Source organism: Osmia lignaria, chromosome 7, assembly GCF_051020975.1.
Source record: "Osmia lignaria lignaria isolate PbOS001 chromosome 7, iyOsmLign1, whole genome shotgun sequence".
In the NCBI taxonomy this organism is placed as follows: domain Eukaryota; kingdom Metazoa; phylum Arthropoda; class Insecta; order Hymenoptera; family Megachilidae; genus Osmia; species Osmia lignaria.
In genome coordinates, this window is record NC_135038.1 from 4,744,238 (window position 1) to 4,764,398 (window position 20,161).

General features: G+C 32.3%; 4 protein-coding genes across 10 annotated transcripts; 1 reads left to right on the forward strand and 3 right to left on the reverse strand.

Moving 5' to 3' along the window:
• The first annotated feature begins 38 nt into the window (after positions 1-38).
• On the forward strand, positions 39-5,376 carry gogo (thrombospondin-1 like protein golden goal). 3 transcript variants are annotated; one of them, XM_034336021.2, is made up of 18 exons: positions 39-92; positions 203-290; positions 378-597; positions 669-855; positions 1,078-1,299; positions 1,374-1,523; positions 1,596-1,944; positions 2,049-2,179; positions 2,241-2,498; positions 2,677-2,932; positions 2,991-3,215; positions 3,294-3,444; positions 3,519-3,686; positions 3,753-3,882; positions 3,949-4,223; positions 4,301-4,417; positions 4,489-4,701; positions 4,775-5,376. In XM_034336021.2, exons 2-18 carry the CDS (start codon positions 230-232, stop codon positions 5,250-5,252), a joined length of 3,591 nt encoding a protein of 1,196 aa, XP_034191912.2. In that variant the 5' UTR covers positions 39-92; positions 203-229; the 3' UTR covers positions 5,253-5,376. The 3 variants fall into 3 exon arrangements, with proteins under 3 accessions (XP_034191912.2, XP_034191909.2, XP_034191913.2); XM_034336018.2 differs by lacking the exon at positions 39-92 and having other exon boundaries at positions 185-290; XM_034336022.2 differs by lacking the exon at positions 39-92 and having other exon boundaries at positions 185-290; positions 2,241-2,492.
• LOC117609552 (uncharacterized) lies at positions 335-8,020 on the reverse strand. Of its 2 annotated transcripts, XR_013062410.1 has the most exons (4): positions 7,574-8,020; positions 7,205-7,330; positions 6,568-7,121; positions 335-476 (listed from the first exon to the last, which is right to left on the reverse strand). XR_013062410.1 is itself a non-coding variant. In XM_034336047.2 (3 exons), the coding sequence occupies exons 1-3, from the start codon at positions 7,583-7,585 to the stop codon at positions 6,939-6,941; spliced, it is 321 nt and encodes a 106-aa protein (XP_034191938.1). In that variant the 5' UTR covers positions 7,586-8,020; the 3' UTR covers positions 6,132-6,938. The 2 variants fall into 2 exon arrangements, 1 of the variants encoding a protein (XP_034191938.1); XM_034336047.2 differs by lacking the exon at positions 335-476 and having other exon boundaries at positions 6,132-7,121.
• A 139-nt stretch (positions 8,021-8,159) lies between these two features.
• zetaCOP (COPI coat complex subunit zeta) lies at positions 8,160-9,748 on the reverse strand. Of its 3 annotated transcripts, XM_034336044.2 has the most exons (6): positions 9,589-9,705; positions 9,391-9,500; positions 8,930-9,175; positions 8,716-8,849; positions 8,523-8,613; positions 8,206-8,286 (listed from the first exon to the last, which is right to left on the reverse strand). In XM_034336044.2, the coding sequence occupies exons 2-6, from the start codon at positions 9,475-9,477 to the stop codon at positions 8,239-8,241; spliced, it is 606 nt and encodes a 201-aa protein (XP_034191935.1). In that variant the 5' UTR covers positions 9,478-9,500; positions 9,589-9,705; the 3' UTR covers positions 8,206-8,238. The 3 variants fall into 3 exon arrangements, with proteins under 3 accessions (XP_034191936.1, XP_034191935.1, XP_034191937.1); XM_034336045.2 differs by lacking the exon at positions 9,589-9,705 and having other exon boundaries at positions 8,160-8,286; positions 9,391-9,582; XM_034336046.2 differs by lacking the exon at positions 9,391-9,500 and having other exon boundaries at positions 9,589-9,748.
• A 50-nt stretch (positions 9,749-9,798) lies between these two features.
• Positions 9,799-20,158, reverse strand: Sqor (Sulfide quinone oxidoreductase). 2 transcript variants are annotated; one of them, XM_034336042.2, is made up of 10 exons: positions 19,081-20,158; positions 11,966-16,480; positions 11,730-11,844; positions 11,525-11,633; positions 11,234-11,458; positions 10,961-11,161; positions 10,675-10,884; positions 10,410-10,596; positions 10,105-10,351; positions 9,799-10,033 (listed from the first exon to the last, which is right to left on the reverse strand). In XM_034336042.2, the coding sequence occupies exons 3-10, from the start codon at positions 11,840-11,842 to the stop codon at positions 9,949-9,951; spliced, it is 1,377 nt and encodes a 458-aa protein (XP_034191933.2). In that variant the 5' UTR covers positions 11,843-11,844; positions 11,966-16,480; positions 19,081-20,158; the 3' UTR covers positions 9,799-9,948. The 2 variants fall into 2 exon arrangements, with proteins under 2 accessions (XP_034191933.2, XP_034191932.2); XM_034336041.2 differs by having other exon boundaries at positions 10,675-10,887; positions 19,081-20,152.
• Between the last annotated feature and the right edge of the window lie 3 nt (positions 20,159-20,161).

Consider the following 20,161-nt stretch of genomic DNA (forward strand, 5'->3'; position numbering starts at 1 on the left):
TAGGACTTTTATGACCCTTCTTCCTTGAAATCGAGAAACAACCCTGACTGAAAGAGGGAGAGAATGTTTGCATCGAGATAAACAAGAAAATTGTAAGTTCTATAATACCTATTTGATATTGATTTTTTTTTTTAAATTGAAAAATATTAAAAATTGAATATATAAATTGAAATACCAGGATTGATGTACCGAATTTATTCAGGAATTGAATACGGATGACGAATTGGATATGAACTTGAAATCTAAATGGCTTTCTCTTGGAATACTGGTTATCATCCTCCTTGAATTTGGTACGAACCTTGATGATAATTCATTAATTTATTTATTTAACTACCCTTGATCTTATAATAATTAATCGACGAAATAATTTCATTTAGACATCGCTAGATCAATTATGGAAGAGACAGAAGAGTTAACATCGTTGAAAATTCATTCACCTTCCTCTCACGTAGCTCTATCGGGGGATCTCGTGATATCTGTAATAAATTCAAATGAAACATTAGACGAAACAAAGTACAAATACGAGTTCAAAAAAGAAAATAATCAGGATATTAAACAGCTAGACGATAATGTTTCTAATGAATTATCTCTATTAAGGTGAGCCAGTTAAAAATGATCATTGAGAAATGTCGAAAGAAAAATATTAACGAATATTTCATATCTTTTAGAATATTGTACCTTTTCGACGACATATCAGAACTAATTGGTGAAATCCAATTAGAAAAGCTGCCTTCTGAAAATGAAACTGTTTCAATTATCATACCTTGCGGATATTTTACTCGTGGTGGTATTTACGTTTTGCAAATCGAGTACAAATACAAAAATTCAGCGGTGTCTATTGTCTCCAATTATCAGGTTCAAAAAAATTCATTATTTTTTATTGGCATAAGTAGAATTTTTCTCTAGGATGGGCCAGGTCTCTTAATTTTATTAGCTAAAAGATGTTTTTTGCCTCTTTTAATCATCGTAATACTTATTACTGGAAGGGGGTCAATTCGTATACCGAGGAGACCAGGCCTACTCTACTATTTTTAAATTTACCGCACAGTATTAATACAATTTCTATCGCTGTTGTAGACAAGTAAAATTTTGGATGTAAAGTGGCCAATGCCGGTAATCTATTTGGAATCTCAACAAATTACTACCTATCCGAATAAACCAGTCAAAACCGTGATTAAATATGACGGTGTTAATTGTAGTCCTTCCGATAATGTTCCTGTAACAGTCTATATTTTACAATTAATATATTGCGGTTCAACTGTGACTGCTTGTTATCTACAGAATTATACTTATATTCAAGTAAGCGAATTGAATTTTATATTATTCATTGTCAATATACATTAAATTTTTATTATTATAAACCGCGTTCTCAGGTACTATATCACGAAGAAATAAGAGAATTTTTATCATCAAAAACTATTTTTTTCCAATGCGAATATTTCGGATTGCCAGGAAATTATGCGGTCAGATTGAAAGCATCGAATGTCAATCCTACAGCACCAAATACAAGTGTTTATTTCAAGGTAATTAATATTGTACAATTAAAATGATTAGCTTTTGTAAGCCTCCCCTATAATTTTTCTTTTTAATTATAGGTAAATTGGTCAGAAGAATTTAAATTGACAGTCCATGCAAGATCGATATATCCTTGCGAGGGATCAGGAGGTGTGTCCGTCCTTTTCGAATATCCTTCTTGTCGACTGGAAGGTGATCGTGTTCGCGTTTACGGACGTTTAAAGGCTGACGTTACATCCGTTGCTTCACCCTCAACTCTTCATTACATTACGGAATCTAGATCGATACCTGGCAAACACTCGTTGGCCTTTGACTGCGATTTTTTTACAGAAAAATTTGTTGAATATTGTTTCATCTATGTCAGTCAAGCTATCACAGGTGCTATGGTGGACGTTAAGATATCTTGTATACCCACATTTCCTTTTCAAGGTATATTTCATTCTTTTTTTCTTCACAATTAATACTTTAATATCATATTTCTACTATTTGATCAAGTCATCCGTCAATCGCACATTATTGATTCATTTATTTAGAAGGTGATGCCGCTGGATGGGGACCATGGAGTCCTTGGAGCCCATGCAGTAGCTCTTGTTTCGGAGGTATTCGAAATCGCTATCGTTTTTGTGATACTCCTCCACCAAAATATGGGACAAAATTTTGCCAGGTAAATCGATTGAAACAATTATATACGTGAACGTTTCCAATGAAATTCATTGAAATTACAGGGAAATGCGATAGAAACTGAATTCTGTGGCAAAGGATTTTGGGAGGAGTCCGGTACAAAAGAGTGGCAGAATCAAATTGAATATTCTGAATGCCACGGTGCGGTTTTAGCCGCGACCAAGCCTGAAGTTGTGGCTGAGATTGGATTACAGTGTCGATGTGGATGCCGTGTTACATTGAAGGAACAATTTACCAGAAAGATATTAGGAGCTAATACTCAAGCATGTCCTGGCAGATCTTTCTGGCTTTTACAGGTACCGGTAAATATACTCACCCCTTCCCCTATACATTTTCTTAATTAAGGGAAGCCTACATTGCGCTTCCTTTAGCTAAGGGTCAGAATAAAGGAAGGAGCCTATTACCATTTGCTTCTGATTTTAGAAAAGTAACTTACAACTATTCTTAGATTACAATAACGGATTGATTGGATTTCTTTAGGCGGAGACGAATTTTGTAATAGGACTACATTTAAATCAATTACAATTTCCTTGCCCGGGGCAGTACTTTCGCGTTCGAGATGGCAATTCTCTGAACGCGGATCTTCTGATCGACGTTACCTCTGATAAGATACACCACACCGCAAAAACGTTAATAAGTTCTGGAGAAAATTTATTGTTGGAATTTTTTAGCGACGAACTTACAGCATCCGGGGATGCGTGTATCGGTGGTTTCCTTGCTCATGCAGCTGTACTAGGTAAAGTTTATTTATAAAGTAGTTAAACGATTGTTACAGTTTGAAAAATTCATTACAGATAAAAAATACTTAAAAAGAAATGGAAGTGTAACCGTTGTGCCTTTTGAAGTCAATTCAACGAACGTTGAAAAAGAATGGATCTTTTGGAAACCAGCACACTTAGTAACTGCCTTACTTTTGATACTGATATTCATAGTTTCTATCTTTTTGACATTGCAATTTGTCATTAAATACCGAAAGTATCGTATAGCTGAAGATATGGATAATCTCAGCGACGTTTCTGGTAAAAATAATCTTATTCATTATAAAATCATTAATTTAATAATACATTGCTACTTGATAATTTGTTTCTTACGATCAGAGGTAACGCCTGGCCGATCAAAATGTTTGTCTACGAGTACGCTTATTTCTGAAGTGTTCTCAATGATAGAAACTACCACAAAGAGTTCTCCGAAAGAAGTTTTACGTAGTAGTACAGTAGAGCAGTATAATAGTACTGAAACTTTGACTGGGTAAGAACTGTGATAAAATGATTGAATTCAAAGCAAGTCACAAAATTAACAAACACTATTTTTTTTAAATACAGTTACAAGGAAGAGTCTACCCTAAGTTCCAGTACATTAAAACTGAATAATACAGTTGAAACTTCTTCGGATGAAACAGTCACATCAATGAAATCAGACTGTGATAAATTATTATCAGCTTCCAGTATTGTTTATAACAAGCCTGAAGTGAAGTATGCTTATCCTGTAAGGTGGGTTAAATTTATACTGTTTAAGTTAACAGCAGTTTAAGACTCTAAATTTCTGATGATATACAGGTTGCAAAGAATAGATTATAATGCCTTGGAAGGAAAGATATTAAAAATAGAAAATGAAAAATTAGAAGATAGGAGCAATGATACCTTAAAGATTTATCAGAACAATGGAATGAATTATTCTGAAGGAAAGGTAAAAATTCTCCACACAAAAATGTATAAAATATATATAAGATACAATGATCTTTTTATTATGTAGGAATCTTCTCCTGAAAGTACCGTTTCGAGTTCATCGAATTCAGGAGGTGGGAAAGAAACTAAAGAAAAAAGAAACCGTGAAAAACTTTTACAAGGGCCAGGATCAGAATTTAGTTTAACGAATCTTGATTCAGAATTAGAATTAGATTATTATGATTATAATGTAGCGAATGCGAGTGCTGTTCCTGGCTCTTATTTAGGAATGGACCCTGCATTTCTAGTCTGGATTCCACCTATTGACGACATAAAACTTGATACAGAAGATTTCCTCTTAGGGTAATTAATCATTTATTTTCAGTTAATTACTCGATTCTTAGTGTCACCAATCGTATAAAATATTCATCTATTAATAGAAACAAAAGGGATTCCATTTTAACTCTTGAAACTGAAGGTATAGCGCTAACACCTTCTGAATATAGAAGAATGAAACTCTCTACCTTTGATGACTTTAAACTTGAGTTAGACCCAGGGTGAGTATTAAACGAAATATATTTATATCATATTATTAATACAAATTAATTAACTGATTGTATGTTAATAGAGAAAAATATTTTAAGAAGGATGAAAAAACTTGCCAAAATTTGGATTATGGAAGCTTAATGAAAGATGAGATTTCTGGAACTACCAGAACAAGAACTTTTGAAAAATTGCTTCCTATTCAAAAGCTGTTAGAAGATTCTAGCATTAAAGTGAGCATGGAATCTGTATCTAGTGTTCTTGAACATAAGCAATATTGTGTTATTCCAAACAGAAGGTAAGATTATAGTAAAAAATATACAAGAGTTCTCAAAATACTTTTGTATTAATTACCCCTTTCTTTCTCATAGGGTTTACATAGGTAAAGATGAGGAATCAGTTGAGAAATCTAATTCTCCTAAAAGCATCCTTGCTAGTCCTATAAATATGCTTGATAGCAGTGAGAATAATAAAGAGAAATTCAATTCTCCTTCGAATAAAGTTTTGCAAAAGGATTTGCTTAAAATAACACAAAGTAATTCGAATCAAAGGAAAATTTCGAAAACTCAAGAGGGCGAATTAACGAACATATCTTGCACTTATAAAGAATTAATGGCGTGCACCCAATCATTTACAAATGTACAAGATACGGTAAATATTCCGATGACCGAATTGTCAGGTAGTCCTTTAAGAAATATTACACAGGTTCAAAAAAGAGAGACTGATGTCTCTTTAAATATTCAGAACTCAGATTGTGGTATAGAAGCACTTTGTATAAAGCAGGGTTCTCTTTATGATCAAAACATTAAATTTGTTGATGATGACGATGACGACGATTACATTGGTTAAAACTTATATAAATTTATCTTTTTCTCTTTTTGATAATACCAAAGACATTTTTCTTTTGATATAAATTTATTTTTATTCCAAGCGTAAATTTGATTAGCCTTAGATATTTTATTTAAATATATATTTTCCGTTATACCATTGTGATATTTTTACAAAGACGTTAAATTTCTTAAGTATAGTCTTTTAAATTTTAATTTAAAAAAATTCTCAAAAGTCTTCAATTTACTTTTTCATTTACTTTAAAAAATGTGCAATTGTACATAACTTTTTAACATGTAATTACTAGCACAGTACAAATGATATGATATAGCACAACTATCAAGGAAATCTACTTTTTACTTATACATTTGTATAATATAAAAAATATCTAATCTAAGTCAAAATTATACTAATATATAAACTGGTGGATTTACAATCCTATATTGATTATAATATTTGTTAATATTAAGTTTCATTAACAGACATAACTAATAAAACTGATGTTCAGTTATAGTTTAATCTATTTGCCATGCTTATGTATACGTATCTTTTAAATATTATTTCAACTTTCATTTGGTGATTATCAGCATTCAATATATCTACAAGTATATTATTTTGCTTTGTAAGCAAAATAAAAATGCTTGTGTGTAATAATGTAAAAATTATTAATTAAATAGCTTTTGTAATATATTAAAAAAAATGTAAATAACTAATATTGTAATTATGAACTATTATCACATTTACTTAAGATTTTATAAAAACTTTATATATATTTTATTGTAATTTATTATAACGTATTTATTACAATCTTTATTGTAGATTAATATATATACGATTAAGGCAAAATTTTTGATAAATGTCATCTTAGATATTAATAAAAATGCTAAATAAACTAAAACTTCGATTAGTCAAAAGTTTTTTTTTACATTTTAATTACCAACTTGATTATATTAATTATATTTTACATTTGAATGCTGTTTACAAGTGGATATCTTTTATAACTACAATTTCATAATATAAAGATGTAATAATACGTATACTTTTAGTACCATGTTAGGCAAATATTTCATTGTATGCTAATTTGAGTTAGAAGATTGAAGCAAAAACTTAACAATTTAATTTATTTAATACAAACCCGTGATTGAACACTGTGTTGTTGCTATAAGAATTTATTGTTGTATGAAACTAAATAAATATGTTTCTTAATAAACGAATATGCATCATCGGTATTTTGTTTGGTCAGTTTTTCAATCGCCATTAGTCATCCCAATATTAAAACAATGTAAAACAACATTTTTGTTTATTTTAAACTAATAATTACTCGAAAAATACTCACTTTCAGGTGATCTAATGCATTTTTCCAATAAAATATTGTCAAGCCAGAAGAAACGAAACTATTACACGGTGAACCATTTTGAAGGATCGATATATCGATATAACTGAAATATCAAATATTCGATTTTTCAAATTTCTTCAATTACTATTTTAAAAGAGAAGATTGCACAAAATAGGTATAAGAAATATACATTGATCACAACTGTATTTAACGTACAGTAATTGTGCTAAACTTTCTTTTTTGATTAATGCATGTAAAGAATTAATTTCCTAATATACGTGAATAAATTTCTATAAGACGCGGAGCTATTCGCGTGTAACGTGAATTTGATATCATGACATTTTGATTAGTAAAAAATGTACGAAAATGTCTCATTTATTAATTTCGACTGTCAACGAAGTGTCTGGTTGAGTCCAAATATAGCCAGTCCGTGTCATGCTGCAATGTGCATCATAATATCTACCAGGAGCACGGCAATAAGACCATCTTGGACAACGACATCGAAATTTACTGTGAAATTCTTCTTTACACACTTCGTTCCACCAACAAGTTCTCTACGTAACAGAAACTTGATGTACCTTTTGTTTTATAAAAACTGTGAAAAGGAACATTTTTAACCTGTTTACTATTTATTTACCTCAGCCAAATAACCTCTTACGCTTTGATCACTATAATTTCTTTTCTTAATCAGATGTCTCGCGCTTGTCGTGTATACTTCTACGCATACAACTAGTAATAGTAATACATATAATGCTGATCCTTCCTGTAAAATAATCAGTTAATTTGTAACGTTCCTACTGTTCGTTCAGTTTTAAAAAGTCATGCTTCGAAAAAGTTTTAAAAAGTAATGTATAAATGAAACATATCATGAAAGAGAATTAAAAAATATTGAATGAACAGTGAATGTAAATAGATCGTTATACTGCAGCAATATAATGAACTTTGAATATCTTTTAAGCGTACATTTCGTCTGTCAAAGTATTTTCTTCGTATTACATCAACTTACGTTGTAGCGCATTGTTGTAGGCTTTATTTTGTTGTGTAAATCTACACAACCACCCTTAAAATATTACATTAATAAATATCACAGAACAAGGTACATAATTCGTTTCCAATACTGTACGTTTCGTATAAGCACTTGAAATAAAAGGGTATATAGAGAACGCACGCGGCGCATGCGTACGCTTATTCTTCTTTCGTATTTGCGAATCGATCGTTCCTTAAATTTCAATTTTTCACTACTAAAGAAGAGATTTAAGTTTAATTTATAATTTTATGACGTAAAAGTGCCGTAAAATGGTACTTATGGCATATCAATTTAAAGTTTAAACCTTAATGAAGATGATCGCGTAGGCGCTTCATTAATATTTCTAATAAAAAATGGCTGAATGCCAATTACAGTAAACGTTAACTATAATTGGCAATTTTTCGTTTCTTTCATTTAATATTTTATGCGTTATTTTATATAATTAGGCTAATATTTGATGTTAGAGAAGCTTTTACTTGCTCTAAAGGTTTCACCCTTTGCATGTAAATAGCAGGAAGGGTTTTGACTATTTTACTTATTTTCCATGTGTACAACACACGGAATATGAAATTTGTTATTTTTATATTTTAAAATATTAATTTTATACATACATGTATATTCAGTACAATTTTAATGCACGAAATTTATTTCAATAAGGACCATTTCAGTTGTTCCTTTGCAGATTGCAAAACCTAGAACAAAAATAAAGTTTAGTAACACAAATGAAAATCGTATGAAATGATTTCGTTAATTCAGTCTTCTAAAATCATAAAAACTTACAATCAGAGACTGTGCGAAGCATGTAGAATGATGCATGAACACAAAATAAAAAAATCGAAAAGGTTTCTACGTGGTAAATGGACATAACTTTGCTATGCCATTAAATCATTTAAACATGTTATATGTTTAATTTAATTTCAAATATTACCTGTGCAACTGTCTGCTCTCCAAGTGGAATATCATCAGTCCTTAATGCTACCCTCTGAACAACACTCGAGGCATCAGCATCAAGAATAATTCTAAAAAAACATTACAATATTATAAATTTTTTTCCTGCTAATAACAGGAAATTATTAAGCAAACACTGTGTATGTTTGATTTCTTTAACATTTTTCATTTACCCTCCATCACAAATTTCATCCATTGCTAACATAACTATGTCCAAGCTATCTAGAACGGCTCTTTTTTCAACATTTTTTCTCAAGATCTGACTAACTGAGTCATATAAACAATTTAGGACACTCATCAAAATAAGCTGAAATAAAAATACAATTTTGTTAATAAAAAAATATTACTCAATGTTTATGTAATTGAATATGTAAGAATTATGAACACCTCATTTTCATGCGAGCTTCCCATAACATAGAAGAATAAATCTACATTACTCCTATAAACACAGGTTAAACCATCCAACATAATAATTTCTGCATTTGCCCTGTGGGTTTTATTGAAAAGATTTTTCTCAAATGTTTTTTGCTCCTTTGACGTGGGAAACACATTTTTGTCATAATATTTAGCTAATATTCTGTTGCCATCGTTATCCAGGATGGCCATACCCTTAACGGTGTAAAGCGTGGGTTCCTGCGATTACATATTTATATTAAAACAGAGAGCTGAAAAATTTCTTTTCCATATATGCACCCATGTAATAATCAAACGAAGTATTTAATAATCACGCATGCTATACATTGAATTTTCATATAGGTTAGGAAACACTCATTCAATTATTGTTTGAATAAATGATAATAAATGGAAACAAATATGGAAAACAAACTTAAAATCAATTGAAATCATACGCGTTGTTGAAAATCGCGTTCCTGGTCACTTTGAGGCATCGGAGAAAGGTTATGTTGCGCGACTTTTGATGATCCACCACGATTCATGATTAAGTTTGCACGAAACAATACTTACATCAAGAATATATTATTAAAAGGTGCACATTACTGTGAGATCTGTATAAAAAAACGTATGACGACTATTTAAAAAAAACCTACCAATAGCTGACCATCCATGTTTACGTCAAACTTGACGCGTCAAGATCACAGACTACGCGATTCGAGTTGAGATCTGATTTTACCATCTTGATAAAACGGATACCATAAGGATTTGTAATTTCTTTATTGTTTCATATTTTCAAACTTCTAAATATCTTTTAGAAATATTATATACAAAAGTCTCTGAAACATAGAAACGTTTCCATTCGTTATTTACATTTTTATGTTGATAATATTTTATAATTTAAATGATTTGATAAATAATTAGTATTTCACAAGATATGTTCTATCGTTGAATAAATAATACACTTAGGATACATTTATTATTATGTAAATAATACTAAGTAATTATAAATAACTTTAACTTTTAATTGCTTCTGGATCTTTTTTCTTTTTTATCATGTTTGAATATTGGCGTAAAAATTCAGGTCCATCCCAATAGCCACTGTAAATTTGAAAATATGCCAAATTACATACTTGCCCGTCAATGAATGATCGTAATTGTAGTAAACTTACCGTGTCATTAAATTCCAATATAAAATAGGAAAACCATACGCTTTAAGTAGGTACGTAAAGTAATATTCACGACCCTGATCTACTGGGAACGTTTCTAATGGTTGTAAATTATAATCGAATTCGGCTAAAATACATTTTCCGTAACCAGTAACTAAGGGACAAGAAGAGTAACCATTGTAAGCCATAATCATTGGTTTACCGGCCAGATCATCCATAATATTTTTATACAATACTTTGCCCTGGGCAGCTGAAAATAAATTTCAATAAAAATTCTGTTCCGTAACAAGAATCAAATATAATAGTACCTATTGCTGCCATAGTTTTGGAATTTGGGGTGCTGGTGCAATCTCCAATTCCATATATATTTGGATATTTCGTATGTCGTAGAGTTTTAGGATCTACAGTCAAAAATCCTGTTTCGTTCGTTAACGAAGAATGTCTTATCAAAACGTCAGGTGGACCCATTGGAGGGCACACATGAAGTAATGAAAACTAAATGAAAAAAATTGTTGTCAATTAAATTCTTATACATAATATACAAATGTGTGAATGTATTTAACAAAATCAAACCTTCTGGACGAATGTTTCGTTCGAGCCATCTAATTTCTCGAACACAGCTTCCTGTTTAGCTGAATCTATTTCAATCAGATTTGTTTGAAGATTTACAATAATGTCCCTTTTTTTACAAACACCCCAAAGTGAATCAGCATACTTCTTGACACCAAATATTACTGGTAAAGCTGTGTTATACACAACTTTTACGTTGTTACGGACTTTTTTCTTCTGAGAAAATAAATGTTAATATAGTATGTAAAATAACATTCAGAACAGAACTAAGAAGATAATCCAAATTCACCTTGCGCAAAAATTCCTCGGCGATATATAAAATTTTCTGGGGTGCTCCTGGACATTTAACTGGACTGTTTGGATAGGTGAATATCGCGGTACCATCGGTAACCCTTGAAATCTTGCTGAATACATGTGGTACAGTCTCTGGTCCGTAAATGGAACACACTTTTGACAAACCATCCTGAAGACTCTTTACTAAACCTGGTATCTAAAATAAACATAAAAGACAATTCGTATGTGTTCATTGATCAAAAAATATAAAAATTTTGTCCAACCTCACTTTTTCCCAATGTAATTGCAAACCCACTGCAACAATCATGATTTCATACTGCACAGTATCTCCATTGCTCATAGTTATTTGATTCTGTTCAGGTGCAAAGCTCATTACACTTTCTTTCAGCCAGGTAGCATCTTTTGGTAAAGTATCTTTCATTGTTTTTTTTGAAGCTTCATAAGATCTCAAACCACCACCAATCAAAGTGAACATTGGTTGATAAAAGTGTACCTAAAAAATATCAACGCGACTGAATTAAAATGGAAATTTTAATTGTTATAATAAAAAATGTATTACCGGACTTGGCTCCACTATGATCACTTTTTTAGGATCTTTGAATGTGTTTGCAAATTTTGCAGCCATACTACAACCTCCAGTTCCACCTCCAACTACTAACACTTTACACCTGTAATGTTAGTTCATTCGCAAGAATGATATAATTACTACATTTTCGAAACATGTTACTTAGTAAATGATTTATATAACAATTAATGTTACTCACGAATAATGGTTACTTCTGTATACATTTTTCATTAGTATATTCCTCTTGAATGGTTCAAAATTGCATTCACTTAAGCAAGACAGAATAGAACGGATACCTTTAGTGTAATTCATTTCTGAAATCAATTAAAATGACAAATTTTTTAAATAAATGACCAATATACATGTGACTAAATAAAAGATATACTTCTATTTAGAAGGTGCGATAATTATGAATAAAATGTGTTAACGAGTTACCTTATATTCGGACGAAAGTGTCAAACGTGGTCAAACGTAAAGTACGATTAAAATTGTTGACTTCGATATTGAAATGATTTCCAAAAATTATGATAAATAGTATTTAATTATTTACTTATTTGATCAGAGATAAATGTTACGTAGCCAAATTTGGTCAACAAGCCGGTTTCTTCGTAACATTCACTCTAAAATGTACCCAAAGAGATAACTACCATGTAGTGGTCTACTGCGTTTATAACCTCATAACACTGCACATGCGCAAATTTGAATTTCGAAAAAGCGCCTGTACTTAAAAATGAACAAGAAACAAAATCGAAGGAACCGAAAACGAAAGGGATCAAGTAAACGGGGAACACCTGAAAATTCGTTTTAATCATTCTTTTGCTTCTCTCTTTATTGAGGATAACTTTTTTTAAACGCTGCCCGAAACTAGGCAAGCTTATCTCAAATCCCAAAAGTCGTCAGTCACGAAAGTTTAAAGTAAAAAGGTTTTGTATTTCATTAAACTTTTTTTTAAAAACTAAAATACCCATATTCAAGATTAATTTCTTTTCTTCGCAAAATTAACGATTGCACTCGTAATTGGAAGAATTATTGGCACCTTTTTAATCGTAAGGCGAGATCTAATACTTCCAAGAAATAAAAAATTTGTATTTAAAAAATGTACAGTTCCGAACTGAATATACCCAGAATTAGTCGTTTCGCTCTTCGAGTGAACGTACTTAAAAAAATTCACCTTTCATTCATCAAGAAAACAAATTTTTAAACGATGGTTAATCACGGCTGAGGACTTCCGAGATCGAGCGTGTATCCACGATCCGCAGCACGATGGCATGCGCGTGAAATACAAATGCACGACTTGCAAACGATAATAATAAGTATACACTCTCCACGAATCGTCGTTTCAGTTTAAGTCCTTAAGAATAAATTTATTTACATCGCGGACACGATTCCTTCGGTTAACTCCCGTTCGTCCCTTAAGAGAGAGAGAGAGAGAAAAAAAAAAAAAAAAGAAAAAACCCTTCATCTTTCATCTCGATCGAATTCGTGTGCATTTCTATTTTACTTTTTTTCGCTTCTCGAACAAAGAAACGGAAACTGCTTTCACTTGCAAACGTATCGTTTTCGTTCCCTTCTTTCTTAGGAGTACAACTAAATTTTTCTATAACAACTTTATCAAGCAAATCCGTTTCGATCTTCGACAGAAGATTCGGCGACTAACAAACGTTCCGTGTTTCGCCACTTCTATTTTATTTTAATAATTCATTCTTTCACTTTCTTTCCGTGTCGCCGAACGATGAACAATTGTGTTACAGATACACACATTATTCGAAAACAATTAGCAATAAACGTCGCTTGTACCACACAGCCAAGAGAATACTTAAGAGAAAAATAAAAACTAATAACGAACCAGTGAAAGATTCGAAGGGATATGAAAACGGAGAGAAACTTGTCTGAAGGAAGAAATGCTCGATGGAATCTCGTTTCAGAGATTTAATACGTACATTTCTAAGTTAAAGTTACGATTGCTCTCGGCCACGGGACAATACGAAAATACATATAATCGGCGTGATAAAATAGGCTCGTCGATCTCTCCACTTATCGTAATAAGAATAAAAAATATTCCTTGCAATATTGTTCGACGAACGACGAGCGTAACGTGTATTTTATCGCGCCGAGAAAGCTTCGGAACATTTATTGCTAACACGCCTTTTGTTATGTTTTTTTTTTTTATCTTTTCTTTCGTTGAACAAACGCTTTGAAAAGGCATTTGACAGTCGAATACAATTCTAAAGTTACATTCGATCGACTTATCTTTATAATCAATAAATACAATTTCTTCGTGCACGTTCCTGAACGTTGGTACGCAACCACGATATGCACAATACAGAAAGAACGACGAAGAATGGCTAATTGCGTGAATTTCAGATATCTCTTCACGAAAAACACAATACAGGCGTTTCACAGTTTCGTTCCTCTTCTCATTGATACTTTGCGTTCTTATCGTGTTATCATTATCATTGTTGGATGTTATTTAGAATAATCGTTATTTATGTTATCGATATTAAATGTTAATGTTAATAATTATGTAACGAGAGCAGGTTCGCGTTGCTTTTAGACAACGCGACAAACAAATGCTCGGTACGAAACATGCGTGAAAACCAGTGATAACATTTTTTTTTTTTTTTTGGATACAGTACGCACGGCCGTTCGCAATTGTGGTATTTTCTTCTTAAAAAATAATACCTACTATGCGGAGGATAGAATCGAGTATTTAAACTTGTGTGTGTATGTGTATGTGTCGCTAAATATATGCGCAAGATTCATGGTACTTTGAACGAGTGAAGAAGACAATATTAATATAATAACGTAGTAGTCTCATCGTTTCATTGCGCGTCGTACTGCAACAACTTGTACCATTGTGTTTTTTGTTTTTTTTTTTCGTTTTTTTAATTTTGTTACCATTTTGTCTGTCTTGTTTTGTTTCTATATAGATTAATCGTAACGTGTGGCGTAACGCGATCGTGTAACCGTTGTGTGTCGAGTCATTCATTTGGTTTATTTTGGCATACAAAATAATTTTATTTACAGTCTGACGATAATATTATTAATTATTTACCTATAGTCCTTTAATGCTAAAGTGGCGGATAATATAGTTTCAATTACGTACTATATTATGCGGTCTTCGGCTATTTACATAACAAAAACGGCACGAATAAATATCATTGGACAATGGACCAAGTTTTTCTTTCAGTGTGCATTTACTCGCACAAACGATTCGTTGGTAAGGGACACGCGGATCCGTAGAAAACTGTTCGAGACGAATGAAAACTAGCTAGGGAACAGCCGAAATGATATCTATACGATTAACAATTATGAATCTTTATATATACATTGATTGAAACGAGTGGATTCATCAATTTTTGAATCCATAATTCGACACGTTTACGATAAAAGGGAACGAAAGCTCGTTAAATGCATGATGATATGTAAAAAGAAAGCACGAAAATCGATCGGTTAAAAATGATGGATAAAAAAAAAAAAAAAAAGGAAAAAGAAAATACGCGTACAATGATTGAGCTCTTTCGATTCATCGATAAAGAACGTCGTACACAAAGCATTTGTGCTTCTAATCCACTGAACGTGTAAAGAAAAACTTGCCTAGATATAAACGTACACAGATATTACTATATTCTAATGTTCGACTCGTTGATCCTTCGATCTATTTAAAGAACGTCCCTGTCTAACGAATCGATCGACGATCAATTTAATATTAAATTAACGGCGCATAGTCTTGCGCTTTCTCTATAGAAAAGAAAACGTGGCAGTTGAACGGGATAAGAAATAGAAAGATAAAGATCTGGTAGCCCTAGGGATGAAATTAAAAAATAACATACGTGTACTTTCAACTAAATATTATACTATAAAAATGACAGTATAAATCAGAGACAACTTGGAGAGAAAATCAGAACTTTGAAAGATCCTAAGGGCCACCTTGATACGAGACGTATTCTTTCAAGTATTCGCATCTCGTTGAGAGAAAAGAATTCGTCTGATATCTTATAAAACGTACAGATACAATAAAGAACGATGTACAGTGGATGCACAAGGTTTAGTGAAAATCAGTCACGTAATCCAATGACCCGGGACGAAGTGAAGTTTGCTTTCTCCTTAACTAATCGTGTACCTAATTTGACCTGAGTAAGAACATTATTTGGTAATTATATAGAACAGAATAAAGTTTGATGATATCAATAGCTTAATGTAAATTATAAATATCAATGTTCCAAGTATTTTTTCGTTAGGATCTCCGTAACTTTGATGTTTACTCTTACATTAATAAATAAAAACTAAAATTCCTATCGAACTTTTTAATATACCGTTATCCCCAGAAATTGGAAGCATTTCAGGCATTATATTAAAAAGTAATTACTCGACTATCAAAGTCGTATAACTATCAAAATAAAAATTATGTGTATAATCAAATTACTCGAGACATTGAATTTTATAACATACGGGAAGTTGATTAAAAATCAGCCAAGTTTATCCTATTCTATATCAACCATTATTTCTCTTTTTTCTGTACTCGCGTTCTACTCGAAAGCATTATAATCGCTGTTTGAATTACGTTAAAACTTTGGCCAACGTAAAAGGCGCCAGCAAGCTTTGAATCTTCCTCGGTTGATCTTCGAGCAAAATCGCAAGAACTTTCCCTCGTCGTGATTTATATATATATATATAGTCGAGAAGAACTCCTCTTGATCATCTAGGATGATAAAACGAGGACGACGATGAAAACTGCGTGATTCCATCGAGTCTCGACACACGATAAACGAAGAAACTGGATGAATTCCTCTTCTTCGAGGCGGGTCAGGTCACTTCGGAGGGCTTCTGCGACACTTTTCTTTTTTACCAATATCCTCTTCTACCGACATCCGGATACTACGAGGTGTGAGAGTGCTGGGACTGCGAGAATTTGCTGGAACTTTTGTGGTGGCTAGACGTGTGTTTTTCCTGAAAATACAAGCAGAGCTGTGATACTCAATTTCTAAAAATATCGAAAGAAATAAATGAGAAGAGATTGAAAGAAACAGTAGATCCATAACTGGTGTTGCTCGAGTTGATTCGAACCGAATTAATAAATTATCCTCTCGGCTCCAGTTTCCATTTGCTATGGAAAAATGTGTAAAACGCGAATGATAATGAACCGATCGCTTCTCGTGTTTGCGTTTGTAGTAATTAATGAATGAATTACTCGCACGATTATGATATCTCTCTCACGTGTAACTATGAAAATAGTTATCAATGAGCTTGAAAAATGAAACGATTCGAACGCGAAGGATGTTACTCTGATTTTCATTATATTCCTAATTAACCCTCTCAGATGGCGGATCCAATGTACGATTCAAAGTATAAATTAAATTCAATTTCAATTTTCACGACTTCACGAGCGATCCGACCACCTCTATAGAAGAGTTAACAGGTTTATAATTATAAATTTGTAATCTATCACCCCTGATGGCAGTCGATCCATGAAACTTAACGTGATGCAGCTACGAAAGAGAACCGAATGAAACGCAAAATAAACGCATGCATATTACAAGAAGAAAAGCTTAGCTAACGCGCGCATGCTCATGCAAATATCACACAATACACAATACATTCGTGACAATCAACAAGAACAATAACTATAAAACGTCGATTCGCAATACCCTCCACCAAGCGATTCAAATCAATTAACAGTAAATTAATCCGTGTATATGATGCATACAAATGATGACTTTTACATATGATAATAATCGTATTACATACTGATAGCTGTGATAATTGTATAAATGTTAGTACACAAAAAAGATGCGGCGATATGGTGTGCGATATTATATATCTAAATATATGTATGTACGTATACACGTACGCCCATACATACACATTAATCATTTACATAAATGCATATAAAAATGTATGTATGTATGTACGTAAACGCGTTCATGGTGTGTGTTAAGAAAAGAGACAAAATAATCACTAAGGTACTTTTCGTTTCCATAGAACGTTTATTTGCTGATGCTTATTTCTTTTCTTGATCGAACACCTGACGCGTACGATACCTGTTTTCTATGATGATTTATAACAATTGAAATATTCTCCTAAACACCCGCGTTACTTAGTAAAACGAAGTATATTCGATGATTTCTAAGCTGATGAAATATCATGATAAAAATATAACATCTCTCTCTCTTTTTCTTTTTATATAAACTTTGTAGATGAAAATAAATGAAAAATGAATGGATAAAATGATCGTTACGACTGGTCCACCGTGTTGTAAGTCGAAACGCAGGTGTTTATCATAGATAATTAGGCAGGTAACGTACGCGACAAGTGATCGATATACATTGTGTACAGTATTGATGCAGTGTTCGCAATGTTTTACACATCTCCTGTCCCTCTTTTTATAAATCAAACATTACGTCAATTTTGTCCATATCACTCAATCGCTGGTCACATACGTGGGCTTCGTATTTTTTATTATCACTATCGTGTATATATAATATCTTTCTTTATATATATTTATATATATATAAAACTCTCTTTTCATTTCTCACTATCGGAGAGTACAAAACCTACATTAATTTACCTTAGCAATTATTTTGTCTTCGTACGACTCGTACAATTGCACAGTTCATTTTTTTTTCTTTCTTTTTTTTTTTTTTTTTTTTTAAACTAGGCCGATACCGTTTACGTTCTCTCGTAGGTTATTTTCTTTTTTCTTTTTTAATTATTTTTATCTTTTTTTTCACACCGCACACAAATCCTACACACTTGCATCTCGCGTTTCGGAATGGTGCTTCGATATTTTCGTTTTCGATTCGATTGAAACATATCCAGGAAGAACAAACACTAAATTGCACTGTTTCACTTTTAATTTAATTAATTAATTCTTCCTGAATGTTTTGCCCCTGGGGCACGATGCAGACTTATTTTAGGATTGTTTCTAAATTTTCTTCGACGAACAAAGGTATGTAACATCCTTTCGAAAAATAATCTCTTCTGTGAAAATTTCTCTATTCAAATATTAATGTAATTATCCAAACAAATTATTATCGAAAAATTCATTGTTTGGTAATTGAATTTAGACGACGATCATAGCAATCACACAGTACACATGTAAATGGTCTATTAGTTGAAAATACTACGTTGCGACGATATAACTATAACAATAACAAACAATGACATCGATGCGCTAATAAACGCCTAGCGATCAAATATATTCTTGTCCGTCACAATGGCAAATCACATTTAACACACGCTTTTACAGAACTCGCGTGTTGCGTGTAAAATATAAACGCAATCTTAATAGATTCATATAATATATAGCTTTTTTTATTTTGTAATATATTAATCACGCTATCTCTCGCTTCTTTTTTTTCTTCTTCAACACGTTCCTGAGATAATATCCATTCTACATTCAATGATTATTCTTACTTTGTTATACATACATATATATTATAAATATATATATATATATTGTCAATGACGTGAATAAATTGATAAAAAGAAAAGAAAATCTATACGCGTCACGGTATACTTTAAATAAATATAAAAAACAAACTACGTACACTCAAAGAGGCTCGACAACGTTTAATCAACCGATCATCTCATCGAATCGTTGACAACTGAAAAATTCATTGTTTTCTTATCGGATAAACACTCGATCAGTCGTAATCTTGAAAATTTTCAAAAAGAAAAAAGACTTGTTCACGCGTTCACGTACAGGTACTTGAAATTCGCATAAGCGGCTTCAAATTGTAAAAATAACAAAGAGTATGTACTAGTAGTTGAATAATTACATCCAGTTTTTCGTTAACTGAGAAAACGACCGCGTGAACCAACTGTAAAGAACTAATGGAAAAAAGAAATTAATGAATCTACCAGTCGTGGTCTAATAACGAGATTTCATAGTAATTTTATGTACAGTATCGAGCATGATAAAAATCCCTAGGGAAGATGGGGATGTTCTGCCCCTTTGCCTATAGGGTTGCCGAGTTCCGGCCCCTTGCCGTAGGCAACCCTTTCTCCAATTTCAGGCTCCTGGGCGTAGCTAACCCTTTCTCCAATTTCAGGCCCCTCGCCGTAGGCAACCCTTCCTCCACTTGCGGAGCCCCTTGTCTTAGGCCACACTTTCCCCAGGTCCTTGACCCTTTCCGCGGAAAATTTAAATGCTCGATACTGTACAAGCTACTATTTCTCATATCGTTATTATTTTATGAAAGAGTACGAGCAAATCGACGTCGATAAAGAAAAAGGAAATTTATAGAAGAGTTGCACCTCTTTTTCCCAGTTACTGCAAAATTATTTAACCACTGTAATGCAATATTTTCTTTCAATAACCCTTTGCTCTCCTCTGCAATCTTATACGTTCATCTGAAAACGTACGCAAAGTTCATGGGGTCAAGTATGGCCGTTTCGATGCTTAGAATAAGATTAATCAACACTCAACGCGAATAAGCGTAGTCAAAATTAATTTGGTTAGATGAATGTTCGGATCGCAAAGGGTTAATAGTTATACAATTTGTTAATTTCAACAAAACTGTATGTATATATACCTTTACAAATACGTACACTTGAAATTCACACGAATAATTACACTTATGCTCTGAGCATTCTCGCCGCTTCATTTTGTATACGATATACATCTTA